Source organism: Vigna radiata, chromosome 11, assembly GCF_000741045.1.
Source record: "Vigna radiata var. radiata cultivar VC1973A chromosome 11, Vradiata_ver6, whole genome shotgun sequence".
Lineage (NCBI taxonomy): Eukaryota > Viridiplantae > Streptophyta > Magnoliopsida > Fabales > Fabaceae > Vigna > Vigna radiata.
In genome coordinates this window covers 16,018,225-16,037,230 of record NC_028361.1, presented here as the reverse complement: position 1 = coordinate 16,037,230, position 19,006 = coordinate 16,018,225, and the positions used below count along the sequence as shown (strand labels likewise).

Below are 19,006 nucleotides of genomic sequence, written 5' to 3'. Positions count from 1 at the left end.
ATATGTTTACAAATTATATAATCCAGAATACATTTAACAACCCAACATAGATTTATAGAATGTAAAATTCGAAATATATTTATGAATTATAAATTTACAAATTATGTTATCCAAGACCATACAATTCAAAATACATTATTAAATTTCAAATTTCATAATTCAAAATAAATTTATGAATTATATAACTCAGAATGTTTCTGATGTATAAACAGTCTAAACTTTTTGCCAAAAGAAATTACCGTAACATTGATGTTCGGAGGATAAAGGATAGCTGCAAAGCCCTCAACGGAAACCTCTTCGAATTTGACAGAACGAAGAGTATTCTCAAACCTGCGTTGCTAGAATTAAGGGCGTAATATGTACGTCAATATAAGATTTGTTCTCTAACAAATTAACAGTAAAAGAAAAATGTCGTATATTTATAATCAATATTAACAATAAATGAAAATGTTATAACCATACATCTTTCTCAAGAAAAAAAAAAAAACGCTAGATAAATCAAAGTTGCTTTGCACATATGTTACAGCTGTATCTGACTGGTTAAAAGATGTAGCATTCAGAAAAAAAAATAAAGATATGGAAAATTTAAAATGCACTGTAAGAGCTTTCTTCATTAGGGCTTCCGGAATAATGTTCAACAAATTTGCTATCTCTACCATGACTTTTAAACTAATTCTCCTATTGATTCTAACTAAACTATTCACTGTCATCAACACTTTAACATAAAGACTAATGTACATCAATAATGGTTATCGCATTCTTAACCAATTTGTAGGGCGGGGAGTTTTCTTCTATCCCAGATCAACAGATTAATTCAAGATCGGAGCTATAGTAAAAGAGTAAAGATAAATTAAACTGTGTTTTCCTTAGCTCAAAATTTTAACTCAATAAAATAGCAGACAATATCTCTCCCATGGTCTTCTCGGGCATGTCACCTTCATTAATCTCCTCCATGGACTCCAGAACGGCAGCATCTAATACTAGCTTTCTTTTTGCAATCTCATACACATTTTCATCTACTGTTCCCTTGGTCACTAGCCTTCAATGGAAAATGTCACAAGAAAAGAGTCACCAAGACACTCAAACAGTTTCAAATTATAAGGCTTGGACTTTAACAAAGAAAAACACAGGATTTAGCACTTTTACGAATGTTAACGGGAGTGAAGGAAAAATAACGGGTAAATACCGATATATGGTTACAGGCTTTGTTTGACCAATTCGATGGCAACGATCTTCAGCTTGCCTATCAATCTGTGGGTTAAAATCCATGTCATGAATTACAACTGTATCAGCTCCTGTTAAGTTTAAGCCCTGACCACCAGCTCTCGTGGAAAGTAAGCATGCAAATATTGAAGTATCGTTATTGAACGTATCAACTATTGTTTGCCTCTCCGCTACCTGTGTACTGGCAATCAAATAGTAGGATCTCTAAGATTTTAAACAGCATAGGATAAAAGTGTCTGACGACCAATATTGAAAATGGTAAACATTTTAACAGTCCACTTTATCAAAGGAGAGATGAAAATTGAATTGAACTTCTCACTGTTAATTAATTAATTAAAAGGAGCCATGAGTGACTTGAGTGAATCTGAACACACAAAAAAGGAAGGAAAAATTGCATAGGTAAAACGCCAATCTACTCACAAAGTCAAGACATGCTTGCTATAATGCTATGAAAGTATATTTAATAAAAAAAATTTAAAAAAAATGTATTAGTGCATGTGAAATATTACTATATAAGGTTAATTTTTCTTTCTTTAAATCATCTCACAAGTAAAAACTTGACAAACATGGCTTTAAAACGATATAGAGACTTATATAACCGCTCTAGTTTTGTAGTGATTAATTGTTAATTACATAGCGCAAGGGGATCTCATGAAGGATTTCACTGTTGCTTAAATTTGACAATGGCTTTCCCACCTTTAGTTTGAAGATGATGCATTCTCTTTAGGGAGAAACATACCAATACTTCGATGAATTGTCCTCTTTCAAAGTGGAGGCAGTGACCCACTCCTGATTATCATTCAATATCAAGACCCCCCTAATTATTACCAAGTTATCATATGATATCCCTCTCCCACTTCTCTTTTTTTTCATGTCTTTTATTACCATTCCGATAATATGATTGAAACACTTAATCATCCCGCTGGCAACAAGTCATAATTGTTGAAATACAAGTTCTTTACCATAATCACACATAGTTGGGAAAAAGAAAATTTTTTTGTCAATGGATATACACCATTCAAGTTAGGTCAGATGGTGAAGTTAATTGTCTTAAAGCCCAGTTGTTGACCAAAGGATATACTCAAATATATGGTCTGGATTACAGTTATGCTTCTTCTCATGAGAAAAAAATGACTATTTTTTGTCTCTTCATGAGAAAAACCAATCTCTTAGTGCTTGGTTTGGATAGTTTAGTCATGTTCAAATCTTTAGGGTAAAAAGAATGAAGCATAAAGCATCATTTGTGTTTACCTAATTGTGTATGTTGATGACCTAGTTCTTACCGGGAATGATGATACCAAAACTACTTAGCTAAAGCATCATTTGTGCAAATACTTTCAAATTGAAGGTCTTGTCTCTCATGCTTTCTAGGCATTGAAGTGGCTCAATCAAAAGAATATATTGTGATTTCTCAAAACAAATGTGTTAGATATCTTGAAATAAACAAGGTGAGTCTGATAGGAAACCACAGGAAAAGTAATAAAATAAGAGGAAAAGAGAATAAAGAAAGGATCATTGATCTTGTTTCGTTGAAATCAAGGCAAAAATAGAAGGAATAACCCTACTTCCCAGAACTAAGCTCCTTAAGAGACTCAAACGGTACTCTCCACTCTTAATTTTGTTAAAAAACAGAATGTCCACCTCCACACACTCCTCTGACACTATAAAGGTAACAACGAAAAGGGAAATCTTCTAAGATCCTCCAATTTCTCTCTCTCTAACTAATTCTGCTATGAATTTGTGTCCACCTCAGCCCCTTTTATTTTTTTCTCCTAATATAAACTTGTCCCCATTTCCTTTCCTCCTTTGTTTCTTTGTCCAATATGTTTTCTGGCCCAACAGATAGTTAGGCTGTATCAGAGTCCTTCTCAAACAACTCTACAAATTGCTTCCAACCTTGTGTTTCACAAGACAGCAGAGAAAATGAATATCATGTTAGAGAAAAGTTGTTGTCCAAAGAAAATTTGCACTAGATCTGTTGGCTCCAATGATCAACCTCCATACATTTTGACAAAATCTTTGAGAGAACCTCAAATTATATATTTATATGTTCCAAGCTTGGAACATATTATATGTATGCTTCAAATTAAGGAGTGTGTAAATAGTTTATATTATCTTCTAAGCTAAAGTTGTTTAGTGTTGTATCTATCCGCAACTTAGAATCCTAGGGGCAAACATTATTGTTTTTTTCTTTCTTTCCTTAAGCTTATGCTGTATGCCATTGGTCCATACATATATGTGAGTACATATATACACATAAATATATATATATATATATATATAGAGAGAGAGAGAGAGACACACACACACACGCACAGCATATATACACTAGTATGTGAACCTGTGCAAACATACGGGACTTTTAAAAATTATGATATATTTATGATATTAATTTAACTTTATAAAAACATAATTATAATTTAATATAAGTATTTTATTTTATAAATTGAAACAATAATATTTAATTGTTTTAATAATGAAACTGCATTTAAGTTGTTTATATATTTTTGTAATAAAATGTATTCTACATAAACAACATTTTATAATTGACTTAATTAAAATAAAGACTCAAAATTCAAATTTAAATGAAAGAATGTTTATCAATTTTACATGTTTTAAGAATAATTAATCAAATATTCTATTTATGAATCAAAAGAGAAATCTGAGTTAAGATCTCCCAAGCTCTTTTTCTCATATATATACTCCTTCAAGTACTCTTATATTTGTTCCTATCATCCTGTAACATTTCAAACTTTTCATCCAATCCTTAAACTAATTTAGCAACTTCTTTAATCCCGTGATGTGGTGAACTCAACAAAAACATGCACACATATACCAACACTAGATTACTTTCAACATATTATTCACATAGATGACTTAAATTTTCTCCTTGTTTGTTAATGTACTGAATAAAATAATCCTTTTCAAAGATACCATACCTTTTTAACTTTAAAGTGTCATAATGTCAAAAAACAAAATTACCTTCCATCTAGCCGTCTATAGGTCAATCCAATGACATCCAAACTCCACTCCAATATGTCAAGCATTGAGGTCCATTGACTAAAGATCAAGACCCGATGGCCATCCTTCTTTAGTGAAGGAAGAAGTTCTCCTAAGGCCTACATGATAGGTCAATCTCAGGATACCCAGCACATAATTATCCCACCACTGTATATTTGACAATTACAGAAATTTTAGAGTCATAAATCCATACCCGACATTTTGCAGAAAGCATAACATGCTTATCCGAAAGGATCCCCTTTTTATCATTGACACCATAGTGAAGTAAAAGCTGCAAGTAAAAAATTTGCCGCTTGAAATTTAAGCCAATGCTATCCACAGTAAACAATCATCAAGTAAAATTTTATAATTACAATGTCACTACAACAGCTTGTATTAATGAAATGTCAACACTGTATTCTACCTTGCTAGAATGAGAACAAGGATAATACAGAGGAGCGTAAGAGGTGTTATGACAAAACACTAACATAGAAATGGTTAAATATTTATAAAATGCATCAGCAAACACAAATCAATTAAACATTTTAAGATGCAGCTTGAAACCATCTAATATAATGCATTTATTGGGCATCCATAGAATGGGAAAAAGGGTTGTTTGAAAGAAAAACTTAGCAGAACTCGCTTAAAAAGTAAAAGGAATTTGATAGTGAAGAAAAAGGGGATGCAAAATGTGTGTTTTTGCCCATTATTGGAGCATCGGGATGAGCTAACACAAACTACTTGAGCGTATTGATGCAATACATACATAGAGGGGGTGAGCAAATGCATTGTTCTGAGTAGAAGATTTACCCGGTGAATAGAAAAGTCGTTGTAATTTTTAAGTTCCTCTATAACTCTGTCCAAAGTACATTCAAAACCAAAAGCACCTATTGGATGTAGCTTCCTAGCAAAGCGGATGACATCCTCATCATTGTAGATTCGCCTTATTAACAAGGGATGATTTGCTATCTAGAATAAGAATACAGAAATATATTACCAAATAAAAGAGAGCAGTTTAAATCCAAACAAAATATAGCTTCATTTTAAGTCAAAACATAAATCAGGAACCTTGCGGAACTGAACGAAATAGTTATTTATCTGTCGCCGGGGAAGCACTGCTAGTAAATTTTTTGAATTAAGCTCAGAACATTTTGCCATCCGAGCTTGTGAAACTGCACGATACTCTTCAATGGCTTCCTTGTAAGCAGATTCCTGCTGCCTTTCCATTATAACATATTCAACCTGCAGTAACAAAAATTGACAAATAGAAACAAGGACATAATGACGATTAAGAGCATAATAAAACAAAAAAATTTGCACCAAAGGTAACAGACATACTTGCTGTATTTTTGGAACAAGTTGTTGCATCACGTCAGATTTCAGTCGCCGCAAAATAAATGGCCCTAAGATGGACTTCATCCGACCAATTAAATCTCTATCTTCTGCATTTAATAACTTTTTTAGGTCAACGTCTTCAGAAGCAAAAATATCAGGCATCATAAACTCCAACAATGACCATAATTCCTGCAACAAATTCACAACAAAGCTTGATTCAGCAACTAAATTTATATTAATGCCAGCAAAATCAACAGGTTAAGACAAACCATAGAGATTTTGTTCAAGATTTAAGTACATTATTGGCACACAATACAAATGACAGGGTGTCTTCCTTTTCTCCACCTTGAAAGTAACTGTGTATTCCTTGAAAGGAGCTGAACTCAGATACCAGGATATTCAGAACAACTTGCATACACTACTCAATCAACTAAGCTAGACCTCCTTTGTATACAAGCTTATTAGACACTTCTAATTAATTCTACATTGTGTTTGCATATGTATCTTCAAAAGGATTAAAAGTGAGACAGGAGTTGACAGTTCCCAAAACTTCATTCATCACACAAATATGATGTCAATTTGACAAAGAACCACAATCTACATCCTACTGGCTACTGCAATAATCAACAAGCACACAACAGCTTCTGTTAACATATTTGTTTTCTTATTTCATAAAATTGTCACATAATGAAAGAACCTGTTAGGCAAGCAGTAATATTAGACATGAAGAGGAGTAGTGGGAGGGAATGAAGAAACAGATTCATGAATATGTGCGGCAGTGTGAAATCTGTCAATAGAATAAATACCAAGCCTTAACTCCCTCAGGATTAAGGCAGCCTCTGCCTATACCAACACAAGTGTGGTCAGACGTGTCCATGGACTTCATAGGAGGACTCCCAAAAGCAGGAGGGAAGGATACAATTTTGGTGGTGGTAGATAGATTAACAAAGTATGCCCACTTTATAGCCATGTCTCATCCTTACACGGTCAAGGATATCGCTGAAATGTTCCTTAAAGAAGTGGTGAGATTACATGGGTTCCCTTCCTCCACCGTGACTGATCGAGACAGGGTCTTCATTAGTTTCTTTTGGATTGAATTATTCAAACCTGTTGGAACCAAGCTTCAGTTAAGCTCAACTTACCATCCACACAGATGGCCAAACCAAGGTGGTCAATAGGTGTGTTGAGACTAATCTAAAGTGTTTAATTACTACCAAACCAAGACATTAGCCTAAGTGGCTAAGCTGGGCTGAATTTCGGTACAACATTAATTATCATGAATCTACCCATACAACCCCTTTCAAAGCTCTTTATGGCAGGATTGACAACCATGGAAGAAGTGAGCAAGATGACAGCAGACAGAGATGCAATGTTAGAAGAGTTAAAAGGACAATTAGCTAAGGCAGAGAACTGCATGAAGCAGCGAGATGTGGAGTACAATGTGGGTGATCGGATATTTCTGAAGATTCAACCATATAAGTTAAGGAGTTTGGCAAGAAGAGTCAATCAAAAACTTAGTCCACACTATTACGGGCCATATGCAATTGTCAAAAAAATTAGCAAGGTCGCCTATAAATTAGCACTTCCAGCAGAGTTTGATCCATCATGTTTTTCACGTGACCCTACTCAAGAAGTTAGTAAGCAATGATGTCCAGACTCAACATCTGCCCAAGTGCTTGACAAAGGATTTGGAGCTCAACGTGCAACCTACATAGGCCTTCACAATTCGTCAGAATCAGCAAATAATCATGGAGGTTCTAATTAAGTGGCACCAATTGTCAGAATGTGAAAATTCATAGGAACCTTTGGCTGAATTACAGGAGCATTTTCCAGGATTCCACCTTGGGGAAAAGGTGTTTCTTGATGGGAGAAGAGATGATACAATAAAGTCAAATACGTGTATAGAAGGAGACACAAGGATGATGCAGCAAATCAAAACCCAGGAGGAAAGAAATAACAGAAACTCCACAGCTGGCAGCTTGGAATATGCGTCACATGGAGTTAGTTACAAAGGGGAAATGCTTATAGTAGAGATAGAGGGGATGGACAGGGACTACGTTCTTGGGTTTCCTTTTGTTTATATGATATTTCATAATATAACAACAGGGTCTTGAATCACGTTGATCAGACCAAATTCCATAATACAACTATTGGTCCTTACCCTATTCCGTAACAAACTCTCGTACCCCTTTCAATTTCCTTCCCTGCAAATACCTGAATTCACACTAATTCAAGATCCCTTGCCACATCACTACTCTCCTAACTAATTACTATTCTTTGGCCCTGCTTTCTATGTTCTAGAATAAACCTTCAGACTTTGGGCCTACACTAACACGGTATTCTCCGCTACTCCCTTCTTGCTATTGTATCAGCCGATCCTCAACTTCTATAAGATTTCATGGTGAATATCTTTGAGAAGTTAGTTTTTCACAAAAGCATTGTGCACTCCTTGTAGTCTAGCCATGGTAGTAAGTATCATAAATACAAATCGTACAATATGATAAGATTCTCCACCTCCACTATATCAATCACATGAAGACTTCTGTTTGCTCCCGTATCATGTTATAATGTACGATTCGATCTTCGAATATCGAATCATCCTACATCGTAGCATCCAGGGGCAGAGATGTTACTCACTGTGGCACCTATCACAGCAGCAACTATTGTTGCAGCAACTATCGCAATGGCTCTGTCAGTAGTGCCTCTCACTGCCTCCTAGTGGTGAGGATGAAAAAGCCGACAGACCTCACGATAGCAATGCCTCTCTCGGTAGCTACTCGCAACAGTGACTCTCACAACATCAACATACCTGGCGATGGCACAGCCTCGACACTAGCCTCATGTGCGTTCGTGAGCAAGGATAGACAACCCTAGGGCTTTTTAGTGGGTTGGAATTGGGATCTTTTTTAACTTCAAATTTTAGCCCATTTTGTTTAAAGCCTTTTAAAGCCCAATTAGTAAATGGTGACTCCCTCTAAAACTATTATTGCACCCAAAAAACCGGGTGACTCTGGAATCTATCACTCACCCAAAAGATTAAAAAAGGTGACTGTCTGAAAACTGCCACTGCACTGAAAACTGTCATCTTTCTTTCTTATTCTCTTGGGGTCAAATATTTATCAACCCATATATTATTCTCCATTTAACAAAGGAGTTTGGTCATACAAGCAACCCAATCCAACCATTACAATAATTTATCCACTATACAACCACACTTTTATAATGTGGTTGTTATTATTAATTACATCATTTACATGTTTATATGTCTTGATTGTTATGTTTTTTAATCTTACGATTTAAGATACAAAACGATTTGCGATACAAAAAATAAGCTCTCTGATGCGTTACCATGAGTCTAGCTCACATAGGCAGATAAAACTATTGATGTGTATTCTCTATGCATCTGTTTTCAAGGATTTATAAGTTCCAAACTTTTTATGTAAAGACTTACATGATTCTGTATATAAATTAAAGTTCCTATTAGAATCACTGTAAGTCTGTAACTATTCCAGTACAAAATATACAGTACAACTAAATCTGCAGGAAAGAAATGTAATAGATGGACAACCCCTTTGCTGTCAAAAAGAAAAAAGTTGTCATCAGCAAAAATGTAAATACAACTTACAAGTATCAACATCCTAAAAGCCGCCCTCAAAAACCCAAAACATTTAATAAGCCTACTCACCTGACAAAAAACACTCAAGACAGGGCCTTTATGATAAGCTCCAGATTAAGTAGGGGCCAGATAAAGTCAATGCTCTGCTTATGTCAGATGATTCTCCAATTAGGGGAGGGACTGACTTGTACAGAACAAATGAGAGGGGGATTTTGTTAGAGGACAAAGAGACAGAGAAACAGAAACCAAGTGTTATATAGGCAGTTCCAAGGAAGAGAAAGAGAGGCATATGTTCAGATTCAGCTGGCCAGGGGTCATAGGTTTGTTTACCTTGGTTGGGCGTGTTTGCTTTTTCTTTATTTTTTCTTCTACTTCTTTGTCAACAAACATTTACCTAGTTTAGGTAGTAATTTTTTCTACCAGTATAACTGTCCTATTCTTCCTAAAAGTATTTCACAGCTCCAGCTCTTATTCTGCCTAATCCCATCTACGCATTGTTTTCAATCAAAAAATAGTCAGATTCTACAGTAATAGAATTAGAATGAAAGAAGAATAATCCCAATTACACAAAGGACATATCAAAGTGTTTTGAAGCTTATAGTCACATTCAATGGAAATTTAAAGTGTTAGTGTGACACGCCAGATATTGATCTAAAATTTCCAAAAATGCTCTAAAATTACCTTTGTAATAGTGTCCAGCCACAACATATGAATTTTTTAAGAGAAGATATTATTCCACTACTGATACAAAATTAGTTTTTTTTTCAGCAACAACAGAAATAGCTACAATGCAGCAAAGACATTCACTTATGCAGATACATACATGTAGATCATTTTGAAGTGGTGTCCCAGTCAACATCAAACGTTGGTTCGCATTTCGTGCAACAGACATCAGATTTTTCCACCTAAAGCTATTTTTGTCCTTCAAAGCATGTGCCTCATCCATCAACACACAGCTCCATCTCCATCGCTTCAGAATTTTCCGATCATCTTTCTGCTGTGCACTAGCATGAATATAAATTATAAAAATTTAATCAACATTTGAAGACAATATATATAAATGGCAGTTAAGAATATAGGAATGTACCTGTGACGCTCGTAAAGTGAATAACACACAAGAAGAACATTAAATGGAGGAGGCAATCCTGCTTTGGACAAAGAGTTCAACTCCTTGCAGTACGCTGCACGTCCAGCACCATGATATTGAAGAACAGAAAAGTACGGACACCATCTTTTTAGTTCCCTTTCCCAGTTTTCCAAAACAGAAGCAGGACAGACTATAAGATGTGGACCAGAATCATTGTGCAAGCGTTTCAACAGAGTTAAATATGTGATGGCCTGGAAACAAATAACAGGTCATATCTTAATTGAAAAGTCAAGGACTACAAACAAAAGTAGAACATGTTAAAAGTAGTGTTAAATAAGGATAACAAACCTGAACTGTTTTGCCGAGACCCATTTCATCCGCCAATATGGCTGTGACACGTGAAATCAAGTATCAAATCACAACTCTAAGCAATCATACTAATCTCTAATGGACGAACTTATTGCATAATTAGAACCAGAAATATTCAAATTCTAAAAAACAAAATACAACTAAGCTCTAAAAAAGGCTATGCCAACAGAAAACACAAATCATATTACATTATATTGTTTCAATAAACACAAAATCAGGGGCTGCAAAAAAACCAGATACGGAGCAAATATGACATTCCACAGTAAAGAACACCAGACCACAACATAAAAGTGTCACAATATTGAGAAATCTACAACGAAAGAGCCATAAATTAAGCCACTTCCCTTTTTCTCAAGGAAAACATCTACATAGTCCATAACGCAGTAACAAGCAACACGAACACACAAATTAAACTCAGCACACCATAAAACCCTTCAAAAACCCTAACAAAATACGTACTAATCACTATTGCACAAACCTATTGCATAACTACAACCAGAAATATTCAAATTTCAAAAAGGGAAACCAATGAAGCTAAACACATAATCAGTTCCACGTGACCTAACACAAAAAACCATCAAAACCCTAACAATTACCTCCTCCAATCCCCTTCCGATACAGCAGAAGCAAAAAGTTGACACCAACCAGCTGATACGGCTTTAGCAATGGCTGAAAATCCGAATCCTCCGACGCGCACGCAACATCCACATCCTCCTACACACATCAACGGCATGGAGTTCACCTCAAACGAACATATAATCTCTAGTTTCAAGCTTCAACCTAAACAAAACAAAAATACAAAACAAATCGCCGTTTAACCTGAGTCACGATCCTCACTGACGAAGACTCCGCCTCCGAATACCTCTCGCACGCGGTCCCAGTCGAGCCGAAGAGTTCGCCCTTCAACTCCGCAGAGATTCGCGCGCACTTATGCAAAGCCCTACCGACGACATCGTTTTCGTTCAACTCTTCAACTTCTTCTTCTTCCACCTCGTACAATTCCGACACGCGTCCGTCTCTTCCACCGTTCTCCTCAGCGTCTTCGTCTTCGTCATCGATGATGAACCTCCGGCCTCGCGAGGCCGCCGCATAACCGCCGCCGGAAGCGTCCACGTCGGCGTCCTCGAGGTCGTCGAGGAAATTGGCGTCGCTCGGGGCGATTTCGACGCAATCGCTGTCGTTTTCGCTTAAAACGTCGACCTTAGAGGTGTAAGCGAAGGACTCGATAGGTGGCGGGGAAGGAGGGGATGAAGTGCGAGGTCGTTTGAGGACGCGCGAAGGTTTGAAGGAGTGATTCTCCCATTCGTCGTCGGAGATTTCGTACAAGTCGGGTTTCATTGCGTGCGATTGTTTGCCCTAGTGGTCGTTGGAGAGAGAGAGTTGAAAGTGAAAGAGTGGTGCTTTTGTAGTTGGACAAAAACGTTGGAGTGTGAGAAAAAGGGAGAATCCGAGCGAGGGAAGATAGCGGAAGAGAAATCGTCGTTTGCCAAAGGGAGGAACGAGCGCGGGGATAGTCACGCTAAAGGGTAGTTTTCCACTTCTTTGCTCATTATTTACTTTTTTTTATTTTTAATGAAGAATTTGATCATCTAGATGTGAGATCATGTAGACTTAATATTTTTTTAAAAAAAAAAATCTCATTTAGTACAAAATCTCACTGTCAATGTTGTAGGAGAATGTAATTTTAAATATTCAATTCTAAATCAATAACTACTTTATAATTAAGTTATAAAATTAGGGCAGGATAATTCCTTGTTTAGGGATAGTTATTCAATATTTAAATTGCATTTGTGTCATTTTTAATTATACTGTTTTATCATTTATTCAATTAAAATAGTTTTATTATTTGACAAGATACATTCGTAACTGTACATATTCAATCCAAGAGAGTAACCTCCTAACCTCTAAACTCAAAAATAACCTATACTTCCTAACTTTTATTTTTACAAAATTATTATTTTTTATATTTTTAAAAATTTAATATTTTAATATCATAAAAATATGGACACATTTGTTTCCACTAATAAATAATATCAATTAATTTTAAAAACTACATTTTCCGTTCTTTTGCATTTTTACTCAATTTTTCTTCAACTTAAACCGCTTTTAATTTCACTCTGTTTTCGTTATCTTATTTTCTCTTATACTCATTTTTTTTCCTTGCTATTAACATTATGACCATTCCATTGACAGTCTTGATATGCTTAGCCTATTTTCTGCACTTATTACTATTATAACTAAATAAAAATATGAATTAAGCGTCAATATAAAATAGATTACATGGGCATTAATTGAAAACTATACATGAACTGCATAGGTAGGAAAAAAAAATACTTTGTTATCTCAATGTGCCTCCTTTGAGGTTACAAATGAAGTTTAATGCCAAAATATATATGAGGTGATATCACCAAACTGGCAAGTGGCAACAGACCTTCTTACATTCATCCTGCCACACCAAAAGAAGACCGAACAATGACAGAAAAGGGAAAAAAAGATATCATGATCCTTGAATGGGCAACTGAAACATGTAGCTAAAACTGTATCAAAGATCAAAAGTTGCATGGACAAACCTAAAGTGAAATCTTGAGGTTCTTCATCTGTGTAGAGAGGATTTTACCAAACATGTTATCAACAAAGTACTATTTACGATTTTGATTCAGGCAGAGAGCTTTCACACCATCTCTTTAAGAGCCACATCAAGTATCCCAATAGAAATTTTTGGTTGGTAATGTTCATCTGTATCCACTTCTTCAATTTCCTGGCATAGGATTGTGAAACCATCAGTATTAGCTTTAATTCTGAAATCTAGTGTTGATTTTGGACAGAGTCTGTCTGTGCATATTCACATGACTTGCCATGTTTTCATTCCTATCTGATGTTACTGTCTTTAACCAATTTATTCATATGTCAAGATAAATATGGTACTGACTTCTATAACCATGATGGCTTATGCGAATTGATGAATCTACTAATAACTAAACAGAAAAAATTATTTAAAATAATATGCATAACCTTAGCCAATAGGAGTAGGAAAGGACATAACCAGCAACAAAAGAAAAGGAAAAATAGAAACTGAGCATAGAATATCAGATGTGATAATGAGAATTAAGCAAATTCAGCCACCTGAACAATATCCTCTCCCTTGATGACTCGGCCAAACACAATAAGCTTTTCACTTAGATCTGGTATTGGTGCAGTTGTGATGAAAAGATCAAATCCTTTGTTGAAGTAATTACCCTTCGAAGTTCCAAGCATGAATGCTTCATGTCTCATACTAGTTAATCATCACAACATTTAGTAACTAGAAAAAATTATTCAGCTCACAGGTTGATTATCAATGGTCTAATGATATCATAAACATCAAATTGCAATTAAACAAAACAAAAAATAAACCTTGCATATTTCTTTCCTAACAAGTTCCAATCTTCAGTAGCTCCGGGCCCTTTGTTATGACCAGCCTGAATTACATAGTGTTTAATTACTTGGTGAAAAAGCATTCCCTTGAAGTGCCCTTTTTGACTGGAAAACAAAAAATTGAAGTTTGGTTGGAAGCATAAAGAGAATACATTCAAAGGAATTTCATAAGAGGAGCTTGAAACTAAAGCAGTGAGACAGTGACATTAAAATAAAATAAAAAAATTAGGAAAGGTTTTGTGCACAAACAAGTCCTTGAAGTTCTAGCAACTGAAAATTTGTCCAGTCAAGACACATCAGTATGTTCTTCAGTTGCTGACCCAGTACATTGGTATAGGCATTAGGGTATGCGCAGCATCCTAATAGGACAATCTTAAAATATAGTCATCAAAACTACTTGCATTAGAGTATCCTAACCATCTTCCTGTTTTTCATTAAGGAATCTCAGCACTGAGGTTAATCCTCAACACACCAAAAAGATGCACAATTCAAACATAAAACTGAATGCCAAACAGAAGATGAAAACTTTTAGAAGGAAATATAAAGAAAAGATGGAAAAAGTTACTCGTAAATTGAAATTTACTTATGTATAAGCTAATTTAGAGAAGCTTTCTCGTATTAGTGTATCCAAAAACTTGTGTTTAATTAATGCATAAGTTAATGGAGAAAATTTTCAATTTTCCTTTCTTATTTTTGTTTCAAGTATTTTAAGAGATTATCCAAATAGACCCAAAGTATAAATTAGATTATTTTAGAAAGTGAATTTTAGACCTAACTTAATTTCATAAAATCGGTTTATAATATAAGATTTTGTACACATTATATACTATAATTTGGTTATATCTGCAGTTAATTTAAGGATCTTCAACATACTCCCTCACACCGAGAATTAAACATGTAGAGTGAAGATTACATATTTGTGGATGATTCAAATAAACCCAACAAACCTTGCTATCAATTGCACAGAACCGACTAATAAGAAGTGTTTTTTACCTACTTATATATTCTATAATTTAATCGTATTTCTAGTCAATGTGAGATCTCCAACTGGTTTAGTGAAACTGTAGACTAAAATGAATCACCACTGTCCTCTTCCTTAATTTCAAGACCAAGAAAATCCCATCAACCAACTTTTGAAGCCACTGCAATATCCCATAACACTAGCTTGTAGCGTAAACTATATGCCCCAAAAGATGAGAAGCATTCTGAATACGAGAACCTTAAATCCATATGATTTAACTGAAACCATCTATTTAGCCTTTTAGGCTTAACTAAAGTAGACTTCCAATAATCTAATTACCATAAAGCATGGAATTCTTCATCTTTTCCTTTAATACTCTCCCCAATTTGAATCACAGCCAAGTAAAAATTAATGAATGACACTGAAAAAAGAGTTTGTACCAAGCAAACCCTAAAACATTCATCAGCCATCATTTTAATTTCTTGAAATATAAACAGGATTAGGAGAGAACCAAGTACTCACCATAAATCTATGAATTCATCAACAACTTCAGGGGCACTTTCCTTATAAAGTTCTACTATGATAGAGCCTTTAGAGGTAATTACAATCTATGATAAGGAAGAAATGAGTATCATATTGTAAGTAAAAATTAATAATTTCAATTGACAACCACCTAGAACTTTGAAAAAAACAAGCTAACATGATCACAGCAGCATGGGGAATGGAAACTTACCGCATATCCAGGTAGATCAGACTTTTTGGACTCCGCAAGCGTATTTTCATCCTGCAGCAAATTAGTTACTAGAAATTATTAGATGAATCAAGGATCTAAGGAATATTCAGTACTAACTGATGACGAGGGAAAAACCTTGACTTTCCAGTATCCTTATCCAAAAGGAAAAAGAAAAGTAATATACGTGTTTGAATTATAAACTTAAGGAAACACGTCACAAGATACTAGACAGCAAATAAATTTAAAATGGCTACAAAGTTATCGGACCCTTTACAATGTAATATTAAGTCCGTACCTCAGAGACTGAAATGTAGCTCTCTGGTTGAAGTCTTCTCCTGAATGCAGCAGGTAATATAATGAATTATTAGATAACAGAAATGCTCTTTTGAAGTTCATTTTGTATGAGAAAATGAAACACGGACTGTTTAATGTTAATCTCTATTTCTTTATTATCACATTCTCAGACACCATATTAGAAATAGAGGTTCCATTTAAATTCATTTTTTAATAAGTTTGAATCACTAAACAAATGTAGTAGAAAACTGGAAAAAAGATTTCGTACATGTTGACAAACAAATATTGACAGAACAATAAAGCCAAAAACTGAAGTGTCATCAGCAAGCATTCATTACACATTACACAATAACAAGTAACCAATAGTAATAGTATCCCAAATATTCTCCCAATGATGCGGAAGAACAGACTAATCTCGCACAAGCTAGAGCTACATTTGTACAAGTACATTTGCATAATTTCGTGAGTAATTTTTTATTCAGGAAACAAATATTGTGTATCATTTTTTGCACTACAAATTTACCTTCTCCGATGTCTATAAATAGAAAAATACATAAGCATGACAAGAATCAATGAATAAAATATAATAACGGTGGCACTTATGCGAGAAGGCGTTTTCTTACTTTTACTAACCTGTTGGACCAGTGTCTATAAAACATGAAATGCATAAGCATGACAATAATCAATGTACAGACTATAATAGTTGTGGCACTTATGCCAGAAGGCCCCTTCTTCCTTTTGCTTTGCTGTAGCAGAACATGAGGTTTGATCCTCCCCATTTAGCCTAATCATCAGTTTCGAAAATCATCAATTTCAAGTCATCAGCAATTCAAAATCAAATCTTTCAATTGAAAAACAAATCAACCAAAAGAAAATTAACAACAGCAGCAGAGAAATCACCAAGTTTATTCAATAACAGATCACCAATTAATTGTTATTAATTATTAATCATTTAGGAGTTTAATTTCTATGTATTGTTAGTGTAAAATATCTATACAGAAATCATATATAGTTATGACTCTTAAGGTCATTACATTAAAACTGAACAAAATGAACAGTGATTAGATGACAGAGTAACTCAACACTTAAAATCAGAAACCACCTATTCCCATGACTTAAAGTTTGAAACTTTCAACATGGCTAAGAACTTTCCTCCAGTCCCAGCTAATATCCATTGCAAGATGCTCTCATACACAGATTGACATCAAACCAATGTATAGACAGCTGCAACAACTAAGGTTTTGGGCTCAAAACAAAAATGGTTCAACGCAAAAAGAAAAAAAAAAAAGCAATACCCATTATTTATGAGAACTCAAATGGGGCATAATTCGTAACCCTTCTCCTACTACTTGTATAGTCTGAAAAAAACATATAAACAAAACATGAAAATGCAAATAGAGAATAAATACCTCGATGAAATGGGAAGGAAATTGAAGCTGAGTGGATGACAGGAAAGAGCGTGAGAGAGAAAATGAAACAAAGAGGAGATTGTGTTGGATTTGTAAAGAGCCAAAATTGAAGGATGAGGGAAGCACGTCAATGAGTTTCAACAAGAGACATGAACCAAATTTGAAAGATAAATGCGCTCTTCTTGATGAAACTGAAAACACAAACCTCACCGTTTTGCTGTGTCCTTTTAACTTTTTCTAGAAATGATACTTCCACACCCGTTGATATTTTATATTCATATTTATTCGATACTATTAATATTTATCTTTTATTTATTTTTTAAAAAAATATATAAAAATTTACTCTTATATAATTATTTTACCTTTATAATACATATAAAATGAAGGTTAAATATGTCTTTTGGTCTTCATATTTGTACACAATTCTCAATTGAGTCTTATATTTTTTTTGTCTCAATTGAATCCAAATATTTGTTAATTTGAAGCAATAAAGTCTTCTCCGTTAACTTTACACTGACGCCGTTTAACTATGATGATATGGAGTAGGTTATTTAAAGTTATTCAATACCTAAAATTTTTATTTAAAAAAATAGATTTGGAAAACTCAATAAGAGAACCAAATAAGGATTTACGTTTTTAGAATCTGGAAAACCCAGCTTTGGTCGCGTTAGAAATTTGCTTTTCCAGTTTGTCCTCTTTCCTTTTACGTGAGGCATCAGAAGCTTCGAGCTTCTTCTCCTCTCTGATCTCGCGGACCACCCAACCTTGGAAAACCATTTTTGGCTTGTGCTTAGGGAGTGGTCTCGCGACGGAAAGGGGGCGGAGGCGCGTTGGCAATTCTTATTCTTTTCCCTCTATTCTGATTCGCAGCAAGGAGGAAGCTTCTTTCTCTTCCTCCTCTTCTATTTTTTATTGGGTTCCGTAGGGGCTTCTATGTCGATATCTAATTTTTGCGAATTGGGATTAGGGTTTTCATTTCAAATTGATTTGGGAAATCCTGGGTTTTGGTTGGAATTCTTCTTCCTTGCAGATCGGCGGTGAGGGCTTCTAGGTTTTGCAGCGAGATTGGGTTTCGATTAGAGATTTCAGGGGTCTTGTTCTTGCACTTTTAATTGTGAAATTTGTGTGTTTTTGACCTTTTGTAATGAAGGATATTTTATGAACGCAATTAGGGGTGGTTCTTTCTTGATGATTTTGTGTGAATTTTTGATTGCACGTGTTGGGTTTCTTCTATGTCACTAACTATTTGTTTTAAAAAAATAAAAATTTCATGCAATTGAATCACATTAAATGACCTACTAGTATCTGATCCATGTCATCACAGTTAAGCGGCGTCAGTAAAAAAAATAGAGGACGTATTGCATCAAATTAACAAATACTTGGATTTAATTGGGACAAAAAAAAAATATGAGGACCCAAATGAGAATTGGGCACAAATATAAGGACCAAAAGATATATTTAACCTAAAATGAATGTAAAATGTTTCATCCCACAGTTGTCCTTTAACTTTCTCTGTTATGTTTTTGTTTGTAAACTAAAACAAATACAAGTAATGTTATATACA

The 19,006-nt window shown here is 34.7% G+C and overlaps 2 protein-coding genes across 3 annotated transcripts; both read right to left on the bottom strand.

The window, feature by feature from the left end:
- Positions 1-581: 581 nt before the first annotated feature.
- Positions 582-12,187, bottom strand: LOC106777760 (protein CHROMATIN REMODELING 19). Its single transcript, XM_014665501.2, has 12 exons — positions 11,451-12,187; positions 11,228-11,345; positions 10,611-10,651; positions 10,263-10,513; positions 9,999-10,179; positions 5,563-5,748; positions 5,293-5,466; positions 5,035-5,193; positions 4,439-4,516; positions 4,207-4,343; positions 1,187-1,405; positions 582-1,039 (listed from the first exon to the last, which is right to left on the bottom strand). Exons 1-12 carry the CDS (start codon positions 11,967-11,969, stop codon positions 880-882), a joined length of 2,223 nt encoding a protein of 740 aa, XP_014520987.1. The 5' UTR covers positions 11,970-12,187; the 3' UTR covers positions 582-879.
- Positions 12,188-12,949: 762 nt separating this feature from the next.
- Positions 12,950-17,686, bottom strand: LOC106777048 (peptidyl-prolyl cis-trans isomerase CYP21-4). 2 transcript variants are annotated; one of them, XR_001376913.2, is made up of 9 exons: positions 17,443-17,686; positions 16,667-16,817; positions 16,035-16,074; positions 15,740-15,790; positions 15,529-15,614; positions 14,025-14,150; positions 13,755-13,905; positions 13,202-13,389; positions 12,950-13,077 (listed from the first exon to the last, which is right to left on the bottom strand). XR_001376913.2 is itself a non-coding variant. In XM_014664554.2 (8 exons), exons 2-8 carry the CDS (start codon positions 16,810-16,812, stop codon positions 13,303-13,305), a joined length of 687 nt encoding a protein of 228 aa, XP_014520040.1. In that variant the 5' UTR covers positions 16,813-16,817; positions 17,443-17,686; the 3' UTR covers positions 12,950-13,302. The 2 variants fall into 2 exon arrangements, 1 of the variants encoding a protein (XP_014520040.1); XM_014664554.2 differs by having other exon boundaries at positions 12,950-13,389.
- Between the last annotated feature and the right edge of the window lie 1,320 nt (positions 17,687-19,006).